At 34.0% G+C, this 24,716-nt stretch overlaps 1 protein-coding gene across 4 annotated transcripts in view; it reads left to right on the top strand.

Moving 5' to 3' along the window:
* Positions 1-24,716, top strand: part of RBMS1 (RNA binding motif single stranded interacting protein 1) — a 240,379-nt gene that overhangs the window by 108,721 nt on the left and 106,942 nt on the right. For all 4 annotated transcript variants that reach the window (XM_023499239.2, XM_031960588.1, XM_031960587.1 and 1 more), the window contains exon 2: positions 5,200-5,375. In XM_023499239.2, the coding sequence (XP_023355007.1) occupies positions 5,200-5,375 (176 nt within the window). The remainder of the gene's footprint in view (positions 1-5,199; positions 5,376-24,716) is intronic.

Below are 24,716 nucleotides of genomic sequence, written 5' to 3' on the forward strand. Positions count from 1 at the left end.
AGAGTAGCTAATTGGTGATTCAGATCATGGCATTTAAATATCATAATTCAGCAGAGCATAATTTTTCAACTTTACAGGTGGGAAAGTCAATGTAAGGAAGTGACCCAGACCCCTGGACTTCCCCCAAATGGAATTTTGGATTAATCATCAATAAATAACATAACCACCTTGGGATTGTTGACTTTGTTATTTTTAAACATTATAAGAATGTAAGAAAGAAAAAATCGAAATGTTACAGATATGTTCTTGTTTTAATGTGTTTGAAATTACTTATATTTAGTCACTTAGATGATTTTTAAAGTCCCCATGTGACTTTTCCAATTTTCTTCATTGTAATATAAGTAAATCTTTTGGTGATAGATAATTAATTGAATCATTATCATCATTATTTTTAATCTGGAACATTTCACTGCCTCTGTTTTAGTTCTCTCTCCAAATCCTGTCAGTTTTTTCAAAATATTGGATCAAAATAGGACTAGAATCTCTGAGCTAATGGGGTCATTTGTGGGTTTCCAATGTCTTTTTCTTTTGGTTTTTTCAGGGGGGAAAAAGTATTTCTTCTCATTTCTTCATATGGTTATACCAGTGATGTACCTAGCATATTCTGTGATAGTGAGCGGGATTTTTATCTTGGTCGTTTTAGACAGGTTTTAAGATAAAGGAGATGTAATATTGCTCTTTAAAAATAAGCTATTTAGTGCAAACCTAAAATAATTAAAGGAAGTGTACAACTTGGAAAGGTGTATGATGGAATATTTCATACTTAATATCTTTTTTCTCTTTAAAGTGAAATTTGGATAATAGAACTCCTAGTGAAAAAAAAATTGAAGGGTTTGAGCAGAAAAGAGAAGACTAGGAAAAACTGGGCTATCAATTATCAGTCAAAAGATATTTATGAGTCCTATTATGTGCAAAGCATAGGAGGCTTATAAATGTTAGGCTTTGAAATGTTTCCAACAAGGCTGTTGTGTGATGCTGAGGAATGTTTTTTCTTCATTCCTGCTGAGAAAAAAAGTTGGAGAAATAGATTCAGAAAGTTTTTCTATATATTTAACTCTGACTCTGCTTGATTCAACTGAAGTCCAAGGGTTATAAAAGGGAGAATGATAAGCAACCAAGTTTGTTATTCTGGAGGTTGGTCTAGTTTTGGTTAAATATCTTTATAGTAGGTAGTAATTTAGTCATTTTGATTGGAGTTTGACACATATAGGGAGGTATAGGAAAGTGGAAAGCTAATAAAGATCACAGAGAGAAGAATGTTGATCAAAGTTTACAGGTAGGTATAAGGAACATTGGAGATTCTCTAGTGTGTAATTAATTTTACAAATGAGTTAAATGATTTCCCTAAAATAAGAGTGGTAATAAGCAAAGTCCAGATCTGAGTCTGAATCTCCTGACCCTAAGGAGATTTAAATTCCTAATTTCAGATTCACAATCTAATGTTTTTGTTAAACTATATTTGCAGTATGTAATGCCAAGAATGAATTTGGGGCTGATGGAAATAATTAGTAGGGGTAAGAGGTGTAGTGCTATTAGCATGTGTTCCCCCCATTTTAGAGTCCTAAATACCAGGCTAAGGAGTTTGGGGATTTCTGTTCTTGAAGTAATAGGATGAGCAATGGAATGACATGATCCAACCTCTGCATAAAGAAAATGAATCTAGCATTCCTGTGAGATAATAGTAATAATTTGCATTTTATAGCAATTGAAGTTTTTTACAGTACTTTATCATCACAACCACCCTGACAGGTAGGTCCATTTTGCAAATGATAAAACTGGGCAGACTGGGGTCAAGTGACTTTTTCAGGATCTCCCAGCTAATAAGCATTTATAATAAGATTTGACCTCAGGTTTTCTCCCCACTCCAAATTCTACACCACCCACCTGACTGTTTATCAGGCTGTCTTAAATGCCCAGGTGAAGAGGATCAGTAATTTGATGCAAATCATTGCAGAGGTGGAATCTGGGTTTGATTGTTGAAGTGACTAGAGAGATAAAGGAGAAGGAAGAGTCAAAGTTTTAAATGCAAATTATAGAAAGGGTACTTGTACTTTTGAGAGATACAAGGAAATCAAAATGATGAGCAGGTATTGGGGGAAAGAGAATTTAATTTTTAAAAAAACATTGTGTTTGAGATGATTGAAGATTGCAGATAGAAGAGTCAACAAGCAATTGGTAATACAGAGCATGAGGTTACAAGAGAGATCAAAGGTAGAGACCTAAACTTAAAGAAATCCTCATTGTTGTGAATGAGATTTGGTTAGCTCTCTGCTTTCCCTTTCAAAACTTTACTCTTCATCTGCACTGTGACCTCCAATCCCTTGACCCCTCAATTCTCTTTTTGGCTATCTCCCCTTCACTAGACCAGTTCAGAACTTCTCCATTTTGACCTGGGTATTCTGTACTACTCTGGGATATCTCTGATCTCTCCACCATGCTCTTCCCTAATCATGGATACGCAATATCCCTTTCTTCTCCCTCTGCTTTTCAGCTTCTTTTTGTGCAGTCTCCCTATTAGATTGTAAGCTCCTCGAGAGTAGACTTGTCACTTTTTTCATAATTGTATCTACAGTGCTTAGCATAGTGCCTGGTACACTGCAGATGTTTAATAACTGTTTGTTTCCTTTTTTCCCCATCTTGACCCCTTAGTGAACCAATTCGATTCTACTGTCCTCTTTTTGAATCCTTGGCCCCCTTATTGCCAGTTGGGTTCTGCCAAGCTGTAGCCATGAATCATTCACATCATCCATAGCTTTCACTTCCTAGGTGCTGCTGAACAAACATGAAGAAAATCACAAAACTATTCTGCCTGGGTCTACATATTTCATGGGATTGTTTTGAGGAGAGGACTTTGTAATCTTTGAAGTGATCTCAAAGTATTTTCAGATCAGTGAAGCATCAATGGTTCCTTGTTATATCTAGGTTAAAACAGTAACTTCTGCCTTTGGCATTCATAACTCTTCACAATGAGACATCCGTATATCTTTATAGAGAAGTTCCATGGTACTTCTCTAAGTATACATTTTATATTTCACCTAAACTAGTCTATTTATTGATCCCTTACATACGACATTCCATCATCTCATACTTTTCTTGAGTCAACTAAGTGGTTCATTGGATAGAGCACTGGGTCTTGAAGTCGGGAAAATCTGAGTTCAAACCAGTCTCACACAATTACTAGCTATTTGACCCTGGATGAGTTACATAACCTGTTTGCTCAGTTTTCTCAACTTTTGAAATGGATATAATAATACCACCAGCCTCATAGGGTTGCAAGGAGAATCAAATGGAATGATATTTGTAAAGCACTTAGCACATAGTAGGCACTTCATAGATGTTCATTTCCTTGACCCCTTCCAAGATCCCTCCTATCCTTGAATGTTGCTTTTGTGTGTGTGTGTGTGTGTGTGTGTGTGTGTATGAAGCAATTAGTCATCATAGATCTAGAAGGGACCTAAGAAACTGTTAAGATGAAAAATGATGATGGTTGGAAAAAAAGGTTCCCTTAAAGGTAGAAAGGAGGAATTGGTTAATGTAGTTGAAGAATGAAAAGGAATATTCACTTGTAAATAACTCAAGAAATGGAGTATTCTGATGGATTAGACTGTTGTAGACTGGAGGTGAGGGTAGAGTGAGCAGAATACTCAGAGGAAGTTGTTAATAAAGATCAAAAAGCCAATCAAGTAGACAACTGAGAAGAACAGACAGCATAAATTTGTGGCATGAAGTTAGACTGACAAGACTACTTTTATTGCAAAGTTTTATTTTTACTGTTGTTTTGGTTTGGTTTATTTTCAAGTAATTTGTAGAACCTGCTGCTGCTCTTATGCCTACTATTACTACTTACTATACTTATTATTACTAGCTAACATAAAGCACTTTAAAGTTTTTGGAGCATTTAAAAAATAGCGCATTTGATATTATTTTCTGCATTTTATGGCTGAAGAAACTGATTCAGACAGTTTAAGTGACTTGCACAGGGTCAGTGCTAGAAAAAAGACTGGAGTTTATACTATAAATTCAAAAAAAAATTTTTTTTTTAAGTTTAATGACTATTAATGACCATGACCATTAGTTTTAAATTCTCCTTGATTAAGTGATTTCATGTTTATGTGGAAGAGCATTGGGGAAGATGGCAATTTCTCTATTAGTATAGAGCAGCTAACATTTTTCGCTGATTAACTTACGACTGAGCGTTGCACACATGTATTTGCAACATAAACTGCTTAGGACTTCCTTAAATATTTTTTTTAGAGCAGCTCAGGGTCAGTAGACCTTACCAGCAATACAGCCCAGAGAAGGTTTGGAATGTGGACAATTTCAGACATTCTTCCTCTCTGCCTGCTGAGTGTAAAACTGCATTGGGTCCTGGGCTTTGTTCTCTGTAATAGTTGTGTTTATCTCTGAGAGAAAGGCCCAGGCTTGTTGCCAACTACAACAAAGTTCTCACAAGTTACATTTCACAAGTTTAGCCAGCTTTGAGGGAGGAGGGGTGAGGGGAATGGGAGGTAGAAAGCCAGCAGAACTGAACCATCTCCAGATGTTGGAGTGATGTTATATTCTGTTATAGAATTAGATGAATCCTTTGTAGTGGTGAAATTGACCTATTAAAATGAACAGTCTCAAAATTATAACTGAATAATCTGCTTTTAAATGTATTTTTAAAATTTTCATTGCAGTCACTTAAAAAGTTAAAAGGGAAATCTTATTTCTATTTTTTTTTTATTTTTACACCATACAAATAAATTAAATCTGATTAGATGTCATAGTATAGTTAATTCCTGAAAATGTAATATATACATTAGAGTTTTATATAAAGTAACTTGATGGAAAATGGAAGAAAAATGCAGGAAGGGATGGAATGGAGGAGTGAAAAGCCTCTCTTGATTTAGAATCAAGGGGACCTAGATTTCAATCCCAACCAGGTATGTGTAACTTGTATGTGTAGAGGTTTCTTATAGTAAATAATTTTGTGAAGTCAGTACTTAAAGTATGTATATTCAGATCACCCCATCCTGATTTTTTTATAGTTAAAGTATATAAAATATATATATATATGTATATAAAAGGCAATAAAACTCTTGAAGATAGAAATTAGATGGGTTTTGTACCTTCACTGTGATCATTGCTACAAATTTCTTTTCTATGTGTAATATAATTTTTATTTACTAGATTCTAACATTCTACTTAATTTTCCAGCAGTCTATCGTCCCAGCCCATCCAATGGCTCCTCCCAGTCCCAGTACCACCAGCAGTAATAACAACAGTAGCAACAGTAGCAGCTCAGGGTGGGATCAACTAAGCAAAACAAATCTTTATATCAGAGGACTGCCTCCAAATACCACAGACCAGGACCTGGTGAAACTTTGTCAACCGTAAGTGTTTATTTTTAAAAATATTGGGGAGCTCATGATAAAGATAGAAATTATTTAATGAAAGGTGTTTGGTGCAAGCACACCATGATAAAGACTAGTTTTTGTTTCAATTAGAATTTGATATTTTTGTTGTTGTTCAATTCTGGTTATATCCATTTCTTCATGATCCCATTTGGGGGTTTCTTAGCAAAATGCTACAGTGATTTGCCATTTTCTTCTCTAGTTCATTTTATTGATGAAGAAACTGAGACAAACAATGTTAATTGACTTAGGGTCATATAACTAGTAAGTATTTGAACTCAGATCGTCTTGACTCCCAGCTTTATCCACCTTGCTGCTCCTAGTATTTGATAGCTCAATATTTCAAAATAATAAATAAGGTTTATTACAATGGAATTTGCTTCATAATATGTTTCAGGAAAGGAAAAGGATTTCTTTTTTTGGAGCAAGTTTTTTTTTTTTTTTTTTTTTTTAAATATATAATGGAATGAAGAAAATGCAAATAATCTAGTATTTTCAGTTTTGGCAGTGGCACCTTACTGGACAAATTCATTTATGTGTGGTTCAAAGGAATTATAGATTTGGAACTGGAGGTAACTTGGAAGTCCATCTGGACTAACAGTCGTTTTATACATTAGGAAATAAGCCCAGAGAGGTTAAACAATTTGTTGAAAGTTACACATACATGGTTGGGATTGAAATCTAGGTCCTTTGATTCTAAATCAAAAGGGGCTTTTCACTTCCCCATTCCATCCCTTCCTGCATTTTTCTTCCATCCTCCATCAAGCACTGCATCCACAATGCATATCATCATAGCCTGAGTAAAATACTTCATCTGCTAGTAGGCCTGATTATATTAGCTTTTCTTTAGTGTCCCTTATGCTTTATTAGTCTAGTTTATTTCCTTTCATCCTTTAGGCAATGGAAACCCATATGTCCCCATTCTGAGCCTTATGGATGTACGTGTACATCCAGCCACATAGGCGTATGTGGCGTTGTGAAGAAATAGTAAACAAATACATTTTTCAAAAAGAAACACATATAATTAACTTATTAAGCAAGAGAGTAAAATAAAAAGAGCCCCAAAACATAAAGAATTGTATGAAGACTCTGCAAAATAAAAAAGTAGTATCTGATCACAGTGTTTAAAAGTATTACAAGCAGAGATAAACATTTATGTTAAAACATTTAAATTAGAAGCAAAAGCCATCTTTATGTGTAGTTATAAAAAATATTTTGTCATGTATTCCATGATGAAGAAAAATTCTTTTAATCATTTTGGTTTGCAACTACATTAGGATGTGGTATAGATAGAAAGTGCACTGGATTTTCATTTTAAAATTCTGAGTTAGAAGCAGGTCATTAAACTTCTTTGGGTCACAATTTTTTAATCTGCAAAATGAATGGTTTAACTTAGGTCAGGGTCTCTTCAATTCTTTTATGTTCTCATAACAAAGCTTTTAAGTACATAAAATAAAATAAATGATTGCAAAGAAAACCATTGATATTGATTTACAGTATTCAAAACATTTAAAAAACAAATTCTGTGTTACCGAAATTGCAAACTTCTAGATAAGATATTCTTTACACAGCTCTTAAATCCAATAATTTTCTGTGGCTGATAGCTTTTTTCGTGTTAGAACCTGAAACTGATACTGGGATTAGGAAATGTAGGTTCAAATTTCATCTGTGTCACTTAGTATCTGTATGATCCTAGGCAAGTCTTTTTAATCTTCCTGAGCCTCAGTTTACTCATCTGTAAAGAGAATGGATTGGACTAGATAGACTTGAAGATTTATCTTCCTTTCAGCTTTAAATTCAGAATCCTGTGAGATCCTGCTTTGTTGTTGTTCTTGTTAATAATTCATGATAATTATGTAAGAACTTCAAATTTTGCTTCTTCTGCAACTAGGACCATTATTTCCAGACAAGAAAATTTAAAGTATCACTTAACTAGTCATGGCTTGTGTTTATTTGTTTCTGGTGATCTTTTTGAGAGCAAAGGAATCAATTTAAAAAATGGAGGTATATGAAGACCCTTGTATGACTTTTCTGTGTTACTCTTTTAGGCTGGTACCCTTAGGTTGCTGGCCAGTATAATCATGATACCTCAGGGAAATGCTTCTGAAAAAAAAATCAGGCTCCTGGGTGTCTCTCCTTGTGTGTTGTGCCAGACATGAGGTGAGGAAACTTTGCCAAGTCCTCAATACCCTCTATCATAATTCTTCTCCAGACCACAGAAATCTTGGCTGCTCTTGGCTCTTCTTTGACAACATCTTATCCTCTCACAGTATAATTACAGGTAAATAGGATATCATAAAGCCTAAGAAACAAAAAATAAAACTGCATGAAAATTTAAAAGGTAACTCTCCCCCTCAAAAAAAAAAGTCTACAAGCATTTATTAAGCACCTACTGCTTGCCAGGCACTGTGCTAAACTGGGAGTACAAAGAAAAGTGAAAAACAAACCAAGCTTTGTTCTTTGGGAAAGTCACTTAAATTTAGTCTCTCTCAAAGACAGATCAATCAGTCATGCTACAAACTATTACATGAGTAGAGTTTCTTTGCATAGTAACTGTCTTCCTAAAAAGTTGCTTGAAAATTAAACATTCATAAATTAAATCATCTTTAATATTCTAGAAGGTTTATGATTTAATATCTGACATTCATAAAAATTAGTTTTTCTTTTAAAAAGTTTCCTCATTATTATCAACAGCATTGTTCATTTATCTCATACTCATACAAAAAAAAAAAAAAGCTGCCCTATCTGCTGTTGTTATTATTTCCTTACAGAGTTAGAATACTGGCTCCTGAGTGCCCAATAGAATTACTGGCAAAAATTTGAGAAAAAATAGGGAGAGGCATAAGCTGAAGGAAGGCAGAATTTTAAAAGGGAAGCTGAAAGAACTCTTTGCAGGTGTTCCTGTGAATTTTATGAGTTGCTTTTGCAAAGAGGTACATATTATTTAGTCCTATCATTTAGTGTGTCATCGGATTGTCAACAGATTGCTACAATCTTTTTTTTTTTTTTTTTTTTTTAGGAGGGAGGGAGGGATTGGGGTTACAATGACTTTCCTAGGTCACACAGCTAGTAAGTATCTGAGTCCACATCTAAACGTAGGTACTCCTGCCTCCAGGACCAGTGCACTATCTATTGTAGCACTTAGCTGCCCCCATGATTGCTGTAATCTTCCTAGCTATTTTTATACCATGAGACCTGGATTCTGACAATCATCCTCATATCTTCCCATAATAAAATATTAACTTCCCAGTGAAATTCAGACCATCCATACCTCTTGCTCCCTGCTTTCCAACTCACCTTTTTTACTTTATACATTTAAAAAAAAAATAATCTGAGAATGGGGCATTTGGCTTCACTAGAATATAAAAGAGGTCCATGATCTCAAAACATTAAAAAACCTGATTAAAATCTATTATCTTATGATGATATCTTGAGGAGAAGGTTGACAGAGTTCAGGAAATATAGTTTATGTTTTGCTTTTTTTTTATGGTAGGGGAGACTGGAGTATGTTTGTTTATTTACAGGGAAAGGGAGAGAGGGATTGAAGATGAGAAAGAATGACTAATGGAATAAGAGGTGAGGTAGAGAAGATTACAGTCAAGGACACAGGTCTGGTAGTCCTGGCAAAGAGGAAGACAACTTCACCCTCTGGCATTGGAGCAGAGATTTAAAATAATGGGTTGAAAATGCTGAGGATTAGGCATTCCATTTGGGGTCTTAATAATCAAGGAGGTCTTTTGATAAGAGATGTGTCTTTTGATAAGAGTGGGGTACATTTGGGGACTTAAGGTAAAGGAGAAAGTTTAGAATAATTATTATGTGAAAAGCATACAATAAGGAATGATAGAGAATTGATTGGGTGTACACAATGAATAAGTGAAAAGTTTGATTTAAGATGCTTTTGAGGCCAGTGTTAGCATCTTATGCTTTTGTATGCCATCATTCCTACCATCATAATAGAAGCTTGTTGATTTTTTAAAAGTATTTAATTCTTATTGACTTGGAAGTAGCAAAGATTTTAAATTTTAGTAAATGGTATGTACCTTTTTTCAATGAGTTATATAATATGTTTTCTTAAAATATTTGTTTCTTGTCAAATCTTCTATGCAGTCTCTGTATTATTGAGGTAGGTTCTCCTTGCTTGGAGACCACTACAATAGGTAACCAGAATAAGAGAATTTTTGCATCAGAAGGGACAGTAGTCATCTAGTCTGGGCAGAGTAAAAAATCCCTTCTATAACATACTCGAAGAGTGGTCATGCCTATTTTCCTGAAGATCTCCTGAAGATCTGAAATCTCTAAAGAACTCCTGAAGTAGTGCATTTCAATTTTTGACAGATCTAATGGTTAGATCTTTTATCTTTTTCTTCTGTACAATACTTTAAATATTAGATTGGCTATAGATGTACAAGTATAGCTAAAAAATAATAGGTCCATTTTTTTCATTTGCATCCTAAAAAAGAACTGATTTTTTTCATGAAGGTTTTGATTTTTCCTACATTTATCTTTTGATTGCATTGCATGTAATTGTTGTCCTTATGTAATGGTGTGTGTGTGTGTATATGTAAATAATTTTAAGCATATTTTAGCAATTTATCTTTTATAATGTTTTGAAGAAAAATTTTCTTGTAATAGAAGATATTTTTCTTGAAAATGGCACTAATTTTTAGCTAGTTAGAAATCTGATTATCTAGCTGATTTTCCAATACTACAGTCCAATGATAAGAGATAATTTCTTTTGTGTTATTATTGCAACTTTACTTTTGTGTAGTAAAAATACTTTAAAATGTTTTCTGCTACTAATAACAGCATATGTTTATACTGTGCTTTTTAGTTATGAGATATTTAGCACGTTATCTTGAGTTTGTGTGACAGTCTTGTGAGGTAAGAAGGGCTATTTTTCCAAATATGTAAACTGAGACTCAGAATAGCCAAGTGTTTTCCCTAAAGTTACACACTAGCATGTAGAGAAAGTGTTACCGTAGCCTCCCAAATCTCCCAAATACATGGCATTTCCATTATACTTTGATTTACTTAGTTGTGTTATCTTAGCTTAGTGCTTTCCAGAAAAAAAGATGGCACTTTTGTCTTTTCATTCGGTTTCAGAATGAGAACAGTGATTTTTCAACTACAGCTAGGCAATGCAGAAGACTTGAGTTCAAAAGTGACCTCAGGCACTTGCCAGTTCTGTGTGAGCTTGGACAAGTCAGTTAACCTGTTTCCTTAGCTATAAAAACAGGGATACTAATAGTACTTAACTACCACAGTTGTGAGGATCAAATGAGATAGTTGAAAAATGCTTGGTATCATCATTATTATTATTGTTGTTAATATTCAAAAATATTTTGGTGGTATGGGATAACTGATTCTCTATCATATTTTTCATGCCTCAGAATCAATTTTTGCTATATTTTCAGAATGAGATCTTGAGGTAGTAGAATTGGAAAAGATTTATAATTCATTTAGTCCAGTTGGAGAAGCTGAGACTCTTATCTAGTCATAACTGAGGGTCCAGATAACTTGTGTGACTTGACCAACATCATTACTTGGTTAATACCCACAAAGGCATCTTGGAACCCTGGAGTTGTGTAAAACAAAACTGAGTAAGGACACTTCAATAGTTTTCCTTTTATTCAAAGTTGACATATTATCTGATGTTTACTATAAAGTGCTACAATTCTGAATAAAGTTACCAGTATTTGTCTATCTACTGCTTAAAGATGGTAATAATGTAGCAGTCCCATTCATAATTGGTAGAATTTTGAGGTTAATGTTTATATAAATTGAGTGGTTGTGAGAAAGCATTTTTAAAATTGTAATACAACACATCAAGGATCTGTCTTTATATCTGTGACTTGCTTTCTTCAATAATAGATCACACTCCCTCTGTAATGGGCTATATATTAATCTTATTCGAGTTGACATGGAACCTGAGGATCCCAACTCAAAGCCTTTTCACCTTGATGTGAACATGCCTCAGCCTGCATGTTGCTGCCGTGGATGTTAGGAGCCCTGAGTCACTTATAAAAACCTTTGATTTCATTACTAGAAAAGACTCCTGAAGGAGAAAGTTCCCTCAATTGATTCTGGTGGCACCTTCATTGCAACTTATTGTCCCAGAGGGTCACTTAGAGCACTGAAAAGATGGGTGACGTGTGTAGAATCTCACAGCCAGTAAATGTCAGAAATCCAAATGCCCAGGTCCTCCTGCTTTTAAGGCCACTTCTCTATCCACTGTACCATGTTGCCTCTTGCAAACTAAAATTCTGTATAAATATGATTCTTTTCTAATTCTGTCTGTGGAAATCTATACCCTTCAAAACTACTCAAGTGGTGCCTTCTCCATGGAGATATATTCCTGATCCGACTAGCTAAAGCTAATTTCTCCCTCTTTGAATTTCTGAAAACCTCTAATTGCATACACACACACACACACACATACACAGACACATACAGACACAAGTATGGCAGCACTCTATATTTCTTCATTCTTGAAGAAAGGTACTACTTCATTTTTTATCTTCACATAGTCAGTACTTATAACACAGTATTTTGCACATACTTAGTGAGTGCTTATTGATTGACTCCCTATTGGATTATAAATTAATTTTGGAATTTATCTCATTTCTAGCACCTGGCACAGTGACCTATATATTGTAATTTCTTAATAAATGTTTACTGACTTAAGTTGAAGTTGACTCAAATTCTTAATTAATATTCAAAGCTTTTCACAATTTGGATACAGGTTTTACTCTTACATACCGAGTGCTTCAGTCAAATTGTATTATCAGTATTCACACCTGCTTTATCTTTGTTCATGTTGTAAAATATGCAATGCTATCTTCCTCCCACTCTATCTATTGATATCTACTCTTTCTTCAAGGTCTAGTTCAAATGCCATCACCCCCGTTCAGCTTACCTGAATGTTGCCCACTAGAAAATTATTTTCATATTTTCTATTCCCTTTGTGTAGTTATTGATTATAATCTGTGTTATCTTTATTTGTGTACTTGTGTAATCACTTCTATTACATTGTAAGCTCTTTGAGGGAAGGGATCATGTCTCTACTGCCTGGCACAGTATGTAACATAGAAAATGCTTAATAAAGTGCTTATTGATTAAATAAAATTAAAATGAAATTAAACCATACCCTCTGATACAACAGTATTACAAATGACCTCACTATGCTGATTCATTATTGGTCTCACTGATTTCAATGTGAGATTACTTGAAAATATTTCTTAATATTTCAGTGTCATTTTTGGGATAGAAGTAGCTACATTATATAGAGGTTTAGTCATCAAGTATTCTGAACTATAAAGTCTGAGCCTGAGACTCTGACATCCTATCCCTGTGACTAAGGGCAAATTCATGTAATCCTTCTGGGTCTGTTTTATCATCTGACAATATAGTTCTACTTTCTCTAAAATGTCATTTTCTTATCGCTCCAATGACAGAATTGATGTATGTCTCCAGGTTGAGAAGGTGAGATTGAGTTAAGATGATATTCCAACATTTCAGCTAATCATAGAAAATAAAGTGTCACCTTTGTTTCTGTTTCTTAAATTCTCCTAAGTAGAAACTTTTATCATGTATATAAATGATTTAAGATTTACAAAATGTTTTACATGCATGATCTGGTTTGATTTCCCTAACACCCTGTGAGTTAACTGCTACTATCATAGTCATTTTAAAGATGAGGAAGTCAAGGCAAAGAATTATTAAAGTAACTTGCATTTTATCACTAAATAAGTAGTTCAAGCAGAGTTTGAGCCCTACTCTCTCTTGATTCTCAGTCCTGCAGGCTTTCCACAGTTCTATGCACTCTCTTTTTGAAATTGATTTTGTATTTCTTAATATCCTGTTTCAGTCATGTATGTTTACTCTGCCATGTTTTTGCAAGTCTCTTTCTCTTAATGCTGTGGTCCTGGATGGGCTTAGAAATTTCTCTTGAGGCTTCAGTTGATGGTGTTAGAAGTCCCTTAGGATATCTTTGGACTTAGAATGGCCTGGAGAAGAGAGAAAAATTTCATGAGGAGTGTTTGGTTGTTGAATTGTTTCTTGGCCAGAGGAAAAAATGTCTTAATCAGATTTTCATCCTATAAAGTTGAATGCTGATCTACCAAGTCAAAGTGCAGGTATCCAGATAATCATATTTGGAACTTAACAAAATAATTAAAATAGGGTTCTAGGCCAGTGGTGTCAAACATGCTGCCCAAAGGCCACATGTAGTCCACAATACTCCCTAGTATGGTCTGAATTGGATTAAAATGTAAATAGAAGGTACATATCTAAATAAATAAAAATGGATAGTGTTAACAAGAGATTTTCTAAGTAAATATGCAGCATGCAACGATCTTTGTGGCCTCTGTTTCTATTTGTATTTGACATCACTGTTTTAGCAAAACCTCATGGAGTTTAAGATGGGCAAATATGGAGTTTCAGTTGAATAAAATGCAAAATTTTGGTGGTCTTTCTTTAATAACCTAAATCCAAGAGGATATTGGTTCAGCTGTGGTGGATCTTGAAGTGAATACATTTTTGAATCATCTGTGAAACAATTCTCATTTGGGGCAAGAGCATTGAGGTAGCTTTGCAAGAGCCATCTTGCTGTCTGTTTAGCTATTTGGCAATTTGTGTATTTCTCCCCTTTTGAGCCAAAGATGTGCTAGTGATTCATACAGAATATCTAATATACACCCATTTTTCCATTTGATTGAATTCTTCAATCCTGTGATCTCTTTATCTAGTGTAACAAACCCTTTCCCTCCAGTTTGAGTCATAGTTGACTCAATTATTTCTGATTAGTTTTTTATCTTAGATTTGTTTCTCCCAGGTGCCAAGAATTCTTCTGAGCCATCTTCCCTTGCATTCTTTTAGTACTATGTTGGCTGTTGGCAAACTGATTTCGGTGTTATCTTAATGCTATGTTTCAATGTTATCCTTAATAAGGAAGTGAAATTTATAGGAGGAAAGTGACCACAGGGTATTCTAAGGCCAAACATATAACATATAACTACATATAACTATAAAAAGTTTAATCTTTTCAGTGTTCTTTTGATGAATGCAGATAGAATTGAATTTGCAGACATAGCCTTTTCCCCCCCGAGGCAATTGGGGTTATGTGACTTGCCCAGGGTCACACAGCTAGGAAGTATCAAGTGTCTGAGCCCAGATTTGAACTCAGGTCCCCTGACTTCAGGGCTGGTGCTCTATCCACTGCATCACCTAACTGCCCCTGCCTTTTTAAAAAAAAAAATTTTTTTGTTAATGTACCTCAGAGTTTTGAAACTGAGCTAGTAGTGACGTAAAGATATGGTATAAGACACTTAAAAGTGAAACTGACCCTTACTGTTTAAGCAAACATCACCAAAAACTTTGTTTAGGAATTGTTGTTGGCAATAATAAGAATATCTTATTACAACTGGATCTCTCTAAGTCATGAACTTCATCTTTCTTTCTTTCTCTTTGCTAGGGTCTGTTGGCTCACATTTCTTTTCATTTACTCCATTCTACACCCTGTCTCCAAGATTGGCTTATTGTTATAGCCTCTGTAAATTTCACTCTAGCTTTTTATTAAAAAGTGAGCTTTACTCCATCAGCTTCCTTCCCACTCTCTCCCCCTCCCCCCAAGCAATCAGCATATTCTAATGGATAGAAAGCTGGCTTTAGAGCCAAGAAGACCTGATTTATGGCCCCACCTCTGACACATTCTGGTTGAGTGATTTTGGCCAAGTCATTTGACATCTTGGTGGCCCAGGCAAGTCTCTACAACTAGAAGTTGCAGAACAGGTGCCAATTTACATTGATAGAGGAAGTTCCTCTCAAGAAGTTACACATCTATGATGAAATCATGTTTCTGGTATAAAAAAGAAAAATTAGAGAACAGAAATGATATAAGAGATGGAGTCTTTTTTTTTATTTTTAGATTGTAAAAAATTATATTTCTAGCAGGCTAATAAGGGATTTATTGAGTGATTAGAGTTTTGGATAGCAGGCATGCAATGAAACATAGATCTTTCCCTCTGTTAGAGTTCCTCAGAGGCATCCATATTAACTGAAAACTGTAAATTAAAAAAAAATTTTTTTCTAGTCATCTTCACTGTATTTTAGATTTGGAAGAAATATTAAATGTTATCTGTCCTAACTCATACAAATTCTAACTATATCTGTTGGAAAAGTAGAAAAATAAAGAATAAGCTTCCTATTTTTTGGTTAGATAATTATACTTTTTCTTCGATGAGCATTCATGAGTTGCTTGCCACAAGAAATTTAATATCCTGAGAAACAGTATCAAATTAGACTTAGTTTCCTTCTCTTATGGTCTGGGAAGGAACTTCTTATAGTCTTAACAAGGGAAAATAAAAGATAAATTCACTCACTTGAAGATATATTGCTTATATAGACTATCAGTTGAAAAATCTGTTGTTGGTTTTTTTCTTACTCTTGCCACTGGGTCATTGCCTAGAAATTCTCCACTAATCTTATACCCTGTTCTCAAACTGTTGAAATGTTAGATTTCTGAGTCTATGCATTTATTTGGTTTGACTGCTAAAAGGAAAAAGGAAAAAAAATGATTCTAGACCAGTAAAGCAATCAGCAATGTTGAAGAGAAAGTGGTATTTAAAATGACATGCCTTATAAACCAAAAATCTAAATGTGTTCTCTCTGCTCATTTAGCATTCAAAATATTCAAAAACCTCATACTTCATATGTTCCTTATGTTCTACTGTGATGGAGTGGTTGCATTTTTTTTTTAGTACATGTGTTGTTTCCTTATAAATTTAGATTGTCCTTTTTTCAAACAAAAATAAGGAAAGGGAGGGTAGTTAGAGGTATGATTGTTGAAGAGACAAAATTTAGTGGAAATAGTCTTGCTCTTACCAGTTTTCCTATTGAAATATTTAATCATTTGGAACAGATTTTGAGAATACAGTTTGACCAGCATTTATTGAATGTCTGCTCTCTGCAAGATACTTTATACTCATATGCAACTTGGTGGAGAAGGTTAAGCAGTGGAGAAGAAAAGTCTCATGATGAACTTAAATGACTAATTAATTCATTCTCTATCCATCTCTGTCTTTTAGACTATTATGGTTTGTAAATTTTCTCTTTGTCCTTTTCTGCTTTTCCCTTATAAAGTTGCCATGACCAATTTTTAACCAACCCCTTACATTAAAGCCAGATTCTACTCTCTCAAGTCTCCTAGTGACAAATACAACTCATTCCTGATGCCTCATTTGTGTTTTTCTTCTTCTTTAATTGAATAGTTAAATATCAAAGAGAGATAATAACACCTTATAAAAATAGGTCTATAAACTTTTATCAGTATCAAACCCATATCAAACCTATTTACAATAAGAAGACAACAAATTGCTGTACCTTGTTCTTTTGGAACATAAAGACAACAGAAAATAAAACTTGGGGTTTTGAGAATTTTCATTCTCATCTTCTGCATAGTCAGAGTGCCTGTCTTGACCACTGTATTTCCCTTGCCTCTTAAATAATTTGAACCTAGGATTAGGCTTAATAACCCCAGGTTGCACCTCTAATGAATTACTATCCCCCTTCTTTCTAGACATCATTTCTCCTGGAAAGACAGGTAATCTGTTCCTCAAGTGGGATTCTGTGTGTGTGTACATTACGTATATATTTTGTAAATTAAAGAAAGTCATCTGAGAGCTGTGGTTTCTAATTATATATTAAATTAGACTTGTCTTCTTCCTAGCCATTCTCACTTATTTCTTATTTCCTCTCCTCTTCCTCCTTATTCTAATTGTAAACCTCATTAATTCCTCCATTTTAGTATTTTATATCTCTATGGCTTACTGAATACATGCTATGATTTTGTTAGCATGACCTACCCACTAAACTTCCATCCATGGTGGTCATAAATTTAAGGGTGTCTGTGACTTCATGTGTAGGATGTCTTTGCAGTGGCTCTATTTAGCATGTTCAAGTAGTCTGCCCAACAATCCCATTATAGAAATGTTTAAGCTTTCTTGGTTGAAATTATGATTGGCTAGAAATATATCTTTCTACCCTGTAAAACTATTATTAAAATTAATTCCTCCTATCACAGTGTTTCAAACAAAGTTGTATTTTCTTAGACTTAAAACAGGTGAAGTATGCTGATATAGTTAATTGGATTAACTGAGAATAAGTTCCTCTTTAAATTACCCTAAAATTCCTTGAGAGTGAGAACAGCATATTGGTTCAGTTTTTAATTAATAATAATATTTAACAGCAAATAATTCTTGACTTTTATAGAGTTTTACTATTTTCTTATGAATCATCTCATTTGATCTTTCTAGCAGTCTTAAAAATTAGGTAGGGCTGCATTCTCATATGCCCATTTTACAGATGAGAGGTTTTGAGTTCCTTGCCCAAGGCCACTACAAGTTGGAATGCTAAGATTCGACCTCTAAGGACCTGTAATTCCAAGAATAGAGTTCCCATAGCATTGAAATTCCTTTATTCTAATTCATATTAAAGATCAACAAATTGAAATATGATTGGGGCCAAAACTCTTAGAGTATTATCTTTTAGAAGCATGGAATTTGAATTCCCAGAATATTAAAATTCCATTTTCCTGTGGCTTGATGGCTCTCCAAGCAAGCTTCTGGCTAAAGCAAATAAAAACAAGATACTTTTGCTGACCCTGTAGACTAAATGTAACTACCTTGCAAACTAGAGGAGAAGTTTTGACATTTTAAAAAAGTATTTCCCTTCCTTTAAAAAAAAAAAAAAAAAAAAAGGTCTTATTTTTCCTCCTTTGATAGAAATACATACATTTCACTATGGTACCTCTTAACATTAGATATATCTTGTCCTCAGATAATTACTTTAGTTAGAATGTCCTCAATTGTTCAATATATGGGGTATTCAACATTAACCACTTTTTTTTCCCTCATCACTCTATTCATTGAACTTGATTCAAATCTGGTTTTATATAATTGGCAACATGAAGCTGCACACATGTTTTTATTTTGATTAAAGTCTTTCTGTTGCAAAATAATTTGAGTTGTTATTTAACTAAAAAAATTGTGAGCTTATTTTTCCATATGTAGTAAGTTAGAGCTTTCTCAGTACAAATGTAATTAATCCTTATCAAAAATCATACTCCATTTATGCTTTTCCAAGGGTGGCTGCTTTGTTAATGATTTCTACTCCTCCCTATATCCCCACTTTAATTTACACTTTCTCTGCTTTTCGAATAGCCCTTTTCACATCACAGGAGATGAAACATGGCTTGCTCATCTCTCTTGCCATATTTGTGTTCCAATCAATATTTGTATCAAAGTAACTCACTTGGGAATGCTGATATTTCAGATCCCTATTGCTATTTCCATCTAAAATGAAAAATTTGCTTTTCTCTTAATGGGCTTTTAAAAAGAAAAAAAAAATGCAAACTTAGTAATTCTCTTGGTAGTTGATAAATATTTTTTAAAAATCAGCCAGAATGCAAAATATAATTAAATCAATCAGCAAAATGACAGGCAAATTTCTAATTTGCTTTAGTGTGAGATTTATTTTAAACATTGTTTTTAATACCTAACTTTTCCCTCTTCCCCTTTGAAGGTCCGGAAGCAAAGGTTTTTTTACTGATTACTAATGAGGAAATTAAGCAGTGGTTTTCTTTGGTAAAGCTTTGAGCCATAGAAAGATCACCTGTCCAATACAGTCCACTGGCAGCCTTTAAAGTATGCTTTATGACACTCAGTCTTAAAGCTTTTTCCTTTTTTTTTTTTTTTTTTTTTTCCTAAACTTTTGTTTCCTTCTCTTTGTACCCTGACTTTTTTGAGATGTCCATATGTAAACTTGAAGAACTGGGTTATTTTCTGTCAGCAGTTATTTCCATCTCTCTCTCTCTCTCATTTAAGGAGCAATTTTTCTTTGTGAGGGCATATGGTTTTTCATGAGTTTGGGAACCATTTGGCGCTTATGTACATTATGTACTTATATTTCATCCGTTAGTTGTTGGGTTTTGTTTTTTTTTTTTTAAGTTCTAACCAGGGTATAAACCTCTGTTACAAATAATCCAAGGTTTGGGTTGTCAGCTGGCAAACTTTCTCTACAGAAAAATACTTTTCTTGACTTTACAAATGGCCACTTTCTTACTTACTTTAAAGAACTTCCTTCATTAGTTCTACAACATTCTCTGTGTTATCCCCCTATAAGAAAATCTTAGGGATATTTTCCCTGTTGTCACATACATAATGAAAGCAGCTAAGAACAGAATAAGCTCTAGGGCATGTCCTGATCTTAGTGTATTCCTGAGCATGTCTTCTCATGCTCTCTGAGAATGAGTCATAGAGATAAGCATCTTTGGGTGTGTAAACTTGAAAAATCACTTTGCTATTACATTAACTTGTATTAGATAATGAGTTAGACTATATCTTCACAGTAACTTGGATTTAAGAATCCCATGTTGATTGACCTGAAATGTATTGGCTTTTCACTTTATATATATCCCTGGTCTACATGACGTATAACAGAAGGAAAATTTAGTCCTAAGCACCTCATTACAGGGCTATTTTGTTTTCACTGCACAAACCAGTTCTAGGACACTTTGCTTTGACATGTAGATATAGCCAAACTCAAATTGCTGACATCAGCAACTCAAATATTGTTAATGAATTTTGGTTACCATGGGATAGAGAAGATCATACTGAATCTCTGAGGATAGCATTTTGTGATTACATTTACACACACACACACACACACACACACACACTCACTCACTCACTCACTCCCCTATTCACTCATAGAATTAAGAAACCTAAGTTTTTAATCCCAGTTCTGCCATAATTGGATATGTATCTTTTATTAAATTGTTTCTCTAGGTATTCTTATTTGGAAAATGAGGACATTGAACTAAATGGAGACCATAAACCCTTTCCAACTCTAAAATTCTCAGATTCTAGGAAGAAAAAAATACTGTTTTGGCCCACTGCCCCCTTGTTGCCTGTTTAATGTTGTGGAATGAAAGGAGATTCTTATAGGTCACTCAGCAAGTAAGAACGGAGATTTCCTTGTCTATAGCAGAAGAAGAATATTCCATAGGGACATGCATAGGTATTTTAGCTGAGCTGAGGTTCCTTGCTTCTGAGTCACTTGTGATGGTATGCCAGAAAAGCATCAGCCAGCATCTGGTATCCCTTGTGACTGTTTTGTACTCAGGTCGCCAGGAAGTGATGTCATTAGCCTGACCATTTAGTCCCCTGATCCAATAAAGTTTTGTGTATGGATTTGACACTTGTAAATGAATACTAGCTTTACTTGCATAGAGAGGAAGGGAAAGGAAGGATTTTAGGACATTCTCCCACTATAGTTACTCATGTCTTCTAGACACCTATTACTATCACTTAAATGCCCCTTCCCCCCCCCCCCCCCCCCCCCCCCCCCCCCCGAGAATCCTATAAACATTTCTGCTTAAAAGCCCATTAAACTTAATTGTTTTAAATCCTAAATCAAGTGTGGCTATAACCTTACATAGATACAGTAAATACGAGGAATGAGGTATTCTACTTAATCATATATTTCTGGTTGTTAAGAGTTGTCTTTTGTGCTGTATTATGTGGATTGCTAGTTTTCAAGGGAAAAGAATACTGACAGCCCCTGATATACAAAGTACATAAATATACTTAACTCTTAAATACTAAGAAACAGAAACATTAGTGGGTTCACTACTGCTGTTTGGAATTTTTCCACCTTGTTTTGCTTTTTCCCTGTTGAGACTGTTGTCTTTACTAAAAGCTAAAGACTATTGTCTTTACTTCTACCAGATCTCTAATATTTGCTGCTTTTCTGCAGGACTGATCTAAGGCTAGGATCATTCCTGGTAGCTGATGCAAAAGGGAAATAGGAGAAAAGGCTTCTCCTTCCATGGCTGCTCATCTCTTCCCCAGCCACAGTCCCTGACATCCCCCAAACCCAGGACTAGTCTTGTGAGCAGCATCTATAACACACGTCTTACCTATTTACCATTATATAGAAAATCCCAGTCCTGTTCTTCCCTCAAACCCCCCCAATCCCAGTGACTGATTGTCCCTCCTAGGCTAATCATGATTTTTCTGTAAAATATAGAAGAAACTTTATTTAAATCTTTGTATCATTTAACACACATTGGTGACTTGTTTTTTCCTAAAAAAAAGATCTGATGGTACAAGAGGAAATGAATGATACTAATGGAGGGGAGATGTTGGGGGGAGGGGTGGGATGTTGGAGAGGAGTGAGGAGATTTTTTTATTCTCTGTAGGTTTCTTAGTTTCCTAGAACTAAAAATTTCTTGGGAAAATTTTAATAGGTTTTTAAGACCTAGTCAAAAATATAGTAGGAGGAAAAAGATAGTAGAGAAGAAAGATATGACTGGAAACTTTACAGAAACATAGAATTTTAGAATAATAAAGAACTTTATTCTTTTTATAAATGTAAAATCAGACCTGGGATAATACATTTGATGAAGATTACCCATATAGCTAGTGACTAAAACATATCTAATTTTAAAAATTAATTAATTTATTTAATATTTTCCCCAGTTACATTCAAAAGTTTTTTTTACATTTTTTAAAAGATTTTTGAGTTCTAAGTTCTCTTCCTTATCCTCATCCACAATTAAGAAATCACATGTGAAGTTATGAAAGACATTTCCATAAAAATCAAGTTGTGAAAGAAAACATAGATCTTATACTCTAATAAAAAATAAAAACTCAAGAAAAATTAGGTTAAAAATAAGAGAGAGATAGAACAAGAAATAGAGATAATCAGTTCTTCCTCTCAGTATAGCTAGAATTTTTCATCATAAGTCCTTTAGCATAGTCGTGGATGGTTATACTCTTGAGAATAACAAAGTCATTTACAGCTGGTCATCCCAGAATATTGCTATTACTTTATATACCATATTTTTCACTTTTTTTTCCACGGAGAGCTTTTCAGGTGTTTTTTTTTTTCCCTGAGAACATCCTGCTCATCATTTCCCAGAGAATAATATTCCATCAGAGAAACTTGCTTCGAAATAGAGAGCAACATATCTATTGATGTGTGAGGTGAAGGATCTTTCTGCTTTGAACTAGAGGTGTAATTATACTTCCTATTGTTTTCTCCTTTCCTTCCTTAGTTCCTTGGTCCTAATTTCTCCCCACAAACTCTCAATTCACTTTTATGCTCCTTTAGAACAGGTGAGCTTCCACTAAAACCTTGGAGCTAACAAACCTCTCCTTTTTCTGCCTGCTGCAAAGGAAATGTTTCCCTGTTGTCATAATTTGGAACTTTGAATATGTTTTCCTATAGAAATATATTTTATTTTTCTTTTTTGCTACATGAAAACAGTACTATATATTTAGACATGTTATGAGTTGAATAAGTTTTTGTGCATTGGCTTGAGAACTTTACTCATCATGTATAATATCATTTCTTTGGGGAAATGTCTATATATTTCCAAACAATGAACTATGAAATACACTTTCTGAAAATAATCTGCTCATAAAATAAGGCACACAATAATAAAACTACTTCAGAGAAGGAAGGAAGGTATTGGCTTAAGTTAATAAGCACATTATCCAAATTTTAGTCCTAGCTTAAACTTTCTTTTAAATTTTTTTTTAATTTATGGAATAAAACAAGCATTTCCATAATGTAGGTAGTGGTTCTCAAACTTTTATTTTCAGCATCTTTATCCTATTAAAAATTATTGAGGATCTCTCCAAAGCGTTTTTTATTTATCTGGGTTATATTTATAGACATTTACCATATTGGAAATAAAAACTATTTTTGAATTCGTAGACCCTCTCTAAAAAGGTTTCAGAGATCCCCAGGATCCTCTAGACCATACTTTGAGAACGATTGACATAGAGTAATGAAGAGGCTTGAGTAAAACAAGGAATGGAATAGGGAGAAAATAAGGTAACAGGTATAGGGAAAAAGAGGAAACTAGTGAATAAAAATAAGATAAAGGGAAATTCACAAGTAGGAATTACAATTTTAATGTGGGTTTTCATTCACTCAAAATGGAAACAACAGAATGGATTAAAAATCAGTATTAACATGTTGTTTATAAAAAAACATTTAAAAATGGGAGATATATGCAGAATTAAATGAAGGGCTAGAATAGAATTTATTATGCATCAGTTTAATCAAAATTTTAATATGGTTGAACAAGTTGTGGTATATGATTGTGATGGAATACGACTGGTTTAAGACTTTCTTCAGTAATTGTATGACATTGTCCAAATCATTTAGACTTTTTGGCTCAATTATCATAATTATACAATGTGAATAATACTTTTATAACCCACCTGGTAATACTTAAAACCATATGAACCAATAATTATTGTAGTATAGTTTTTCTTTGATGACTCAGGGGTTCTTGGTACTGTTATCAACATCATTAGCATTCTCCTGTAGTCCTGGGGAAGAATTCTGTTTAAGAGATTGTTGATGACTTAGATGTCGGACAACCAGTTTTTATCCTCCAAATTAGGGGATATGGACTACTACTAAGATCCTATTAATAGTAAACATTTGAGCTTACTAATAATTTTGATGGTTTTAACTACTCACTAATGAGAAATATTCTGAAAACTTTTCCTTTCTGTGAGTAAAGAATGTATAAGATACTTTTCTGAGTCTAATGGGAACAGTTTTGTATTATTCTTGGTCTCTTGTTTTTCAGTGACAATGAAATATGTAGTGAAAAAGTATCTCAATTCAAAACTTAAGGCTGTATAGTTTTGGTTATACTTAAATTCTTTCTTTGTGTTGTAAATTCAAGGAATAATGCCTTTTGATTGGATTATAATAACAAAATCAGTTTAAGGTAATAAAGTTAGCAGTAATTATTGTGAAAGCCATGGTTTTAGGGATGCTAAAGCTGCCTTTCTTTAAATTGTAAATAATTATCCTAGGTGAGTAGCTTTATTTAAATTATCTACTTTCTTTTCATTTCTTCAAATTCATTTAAGTAAATGAAGAATATTTAAAGTTGTTTATGACCTGCTGCTCTACTTTTGAATTATTACCAAAGAAATCCAGTAATATTCCATTGTTTGTGAACTTTAAAAGCCATGATGGCTGAATTAGGCATTGGTTCATTTCAAGTAATATTTGTTAAGTCTACTCTTTACAGAGCAAAGTACCATGCGTAGAAAGAGAAAAATGTTTAGAATAAGCTTCAGTACAGACTATGAAACTTAAAGTTAAGGAGGAGCAAGTAGAGTTAGGGAGGGAAGGGGGAAGAAGAAGGAAGAAAAGGAAGGGACGGTAGGGAGGAACAAAAGAAGGAGAAAAAGAAAGACAGCAGAAGAACAAGTTATTATGATG

The sequence above is a fragment of the Sarcophilus harrisii genome, chromosome 3, assembly GCF_902635505.1.
Source record: "Sarcophilus harrisii chromosome 3, mSarHar1.11, whole genome shotgun sequence".
Classification (NCBI taxonomy): domain Eukaryota; kingdom Metazoa; phylum Chordata; class Mammalia; order Dasyuromorphia; family Dasyuridae; genus Sarcophilus; species Sarcophilus harrisii.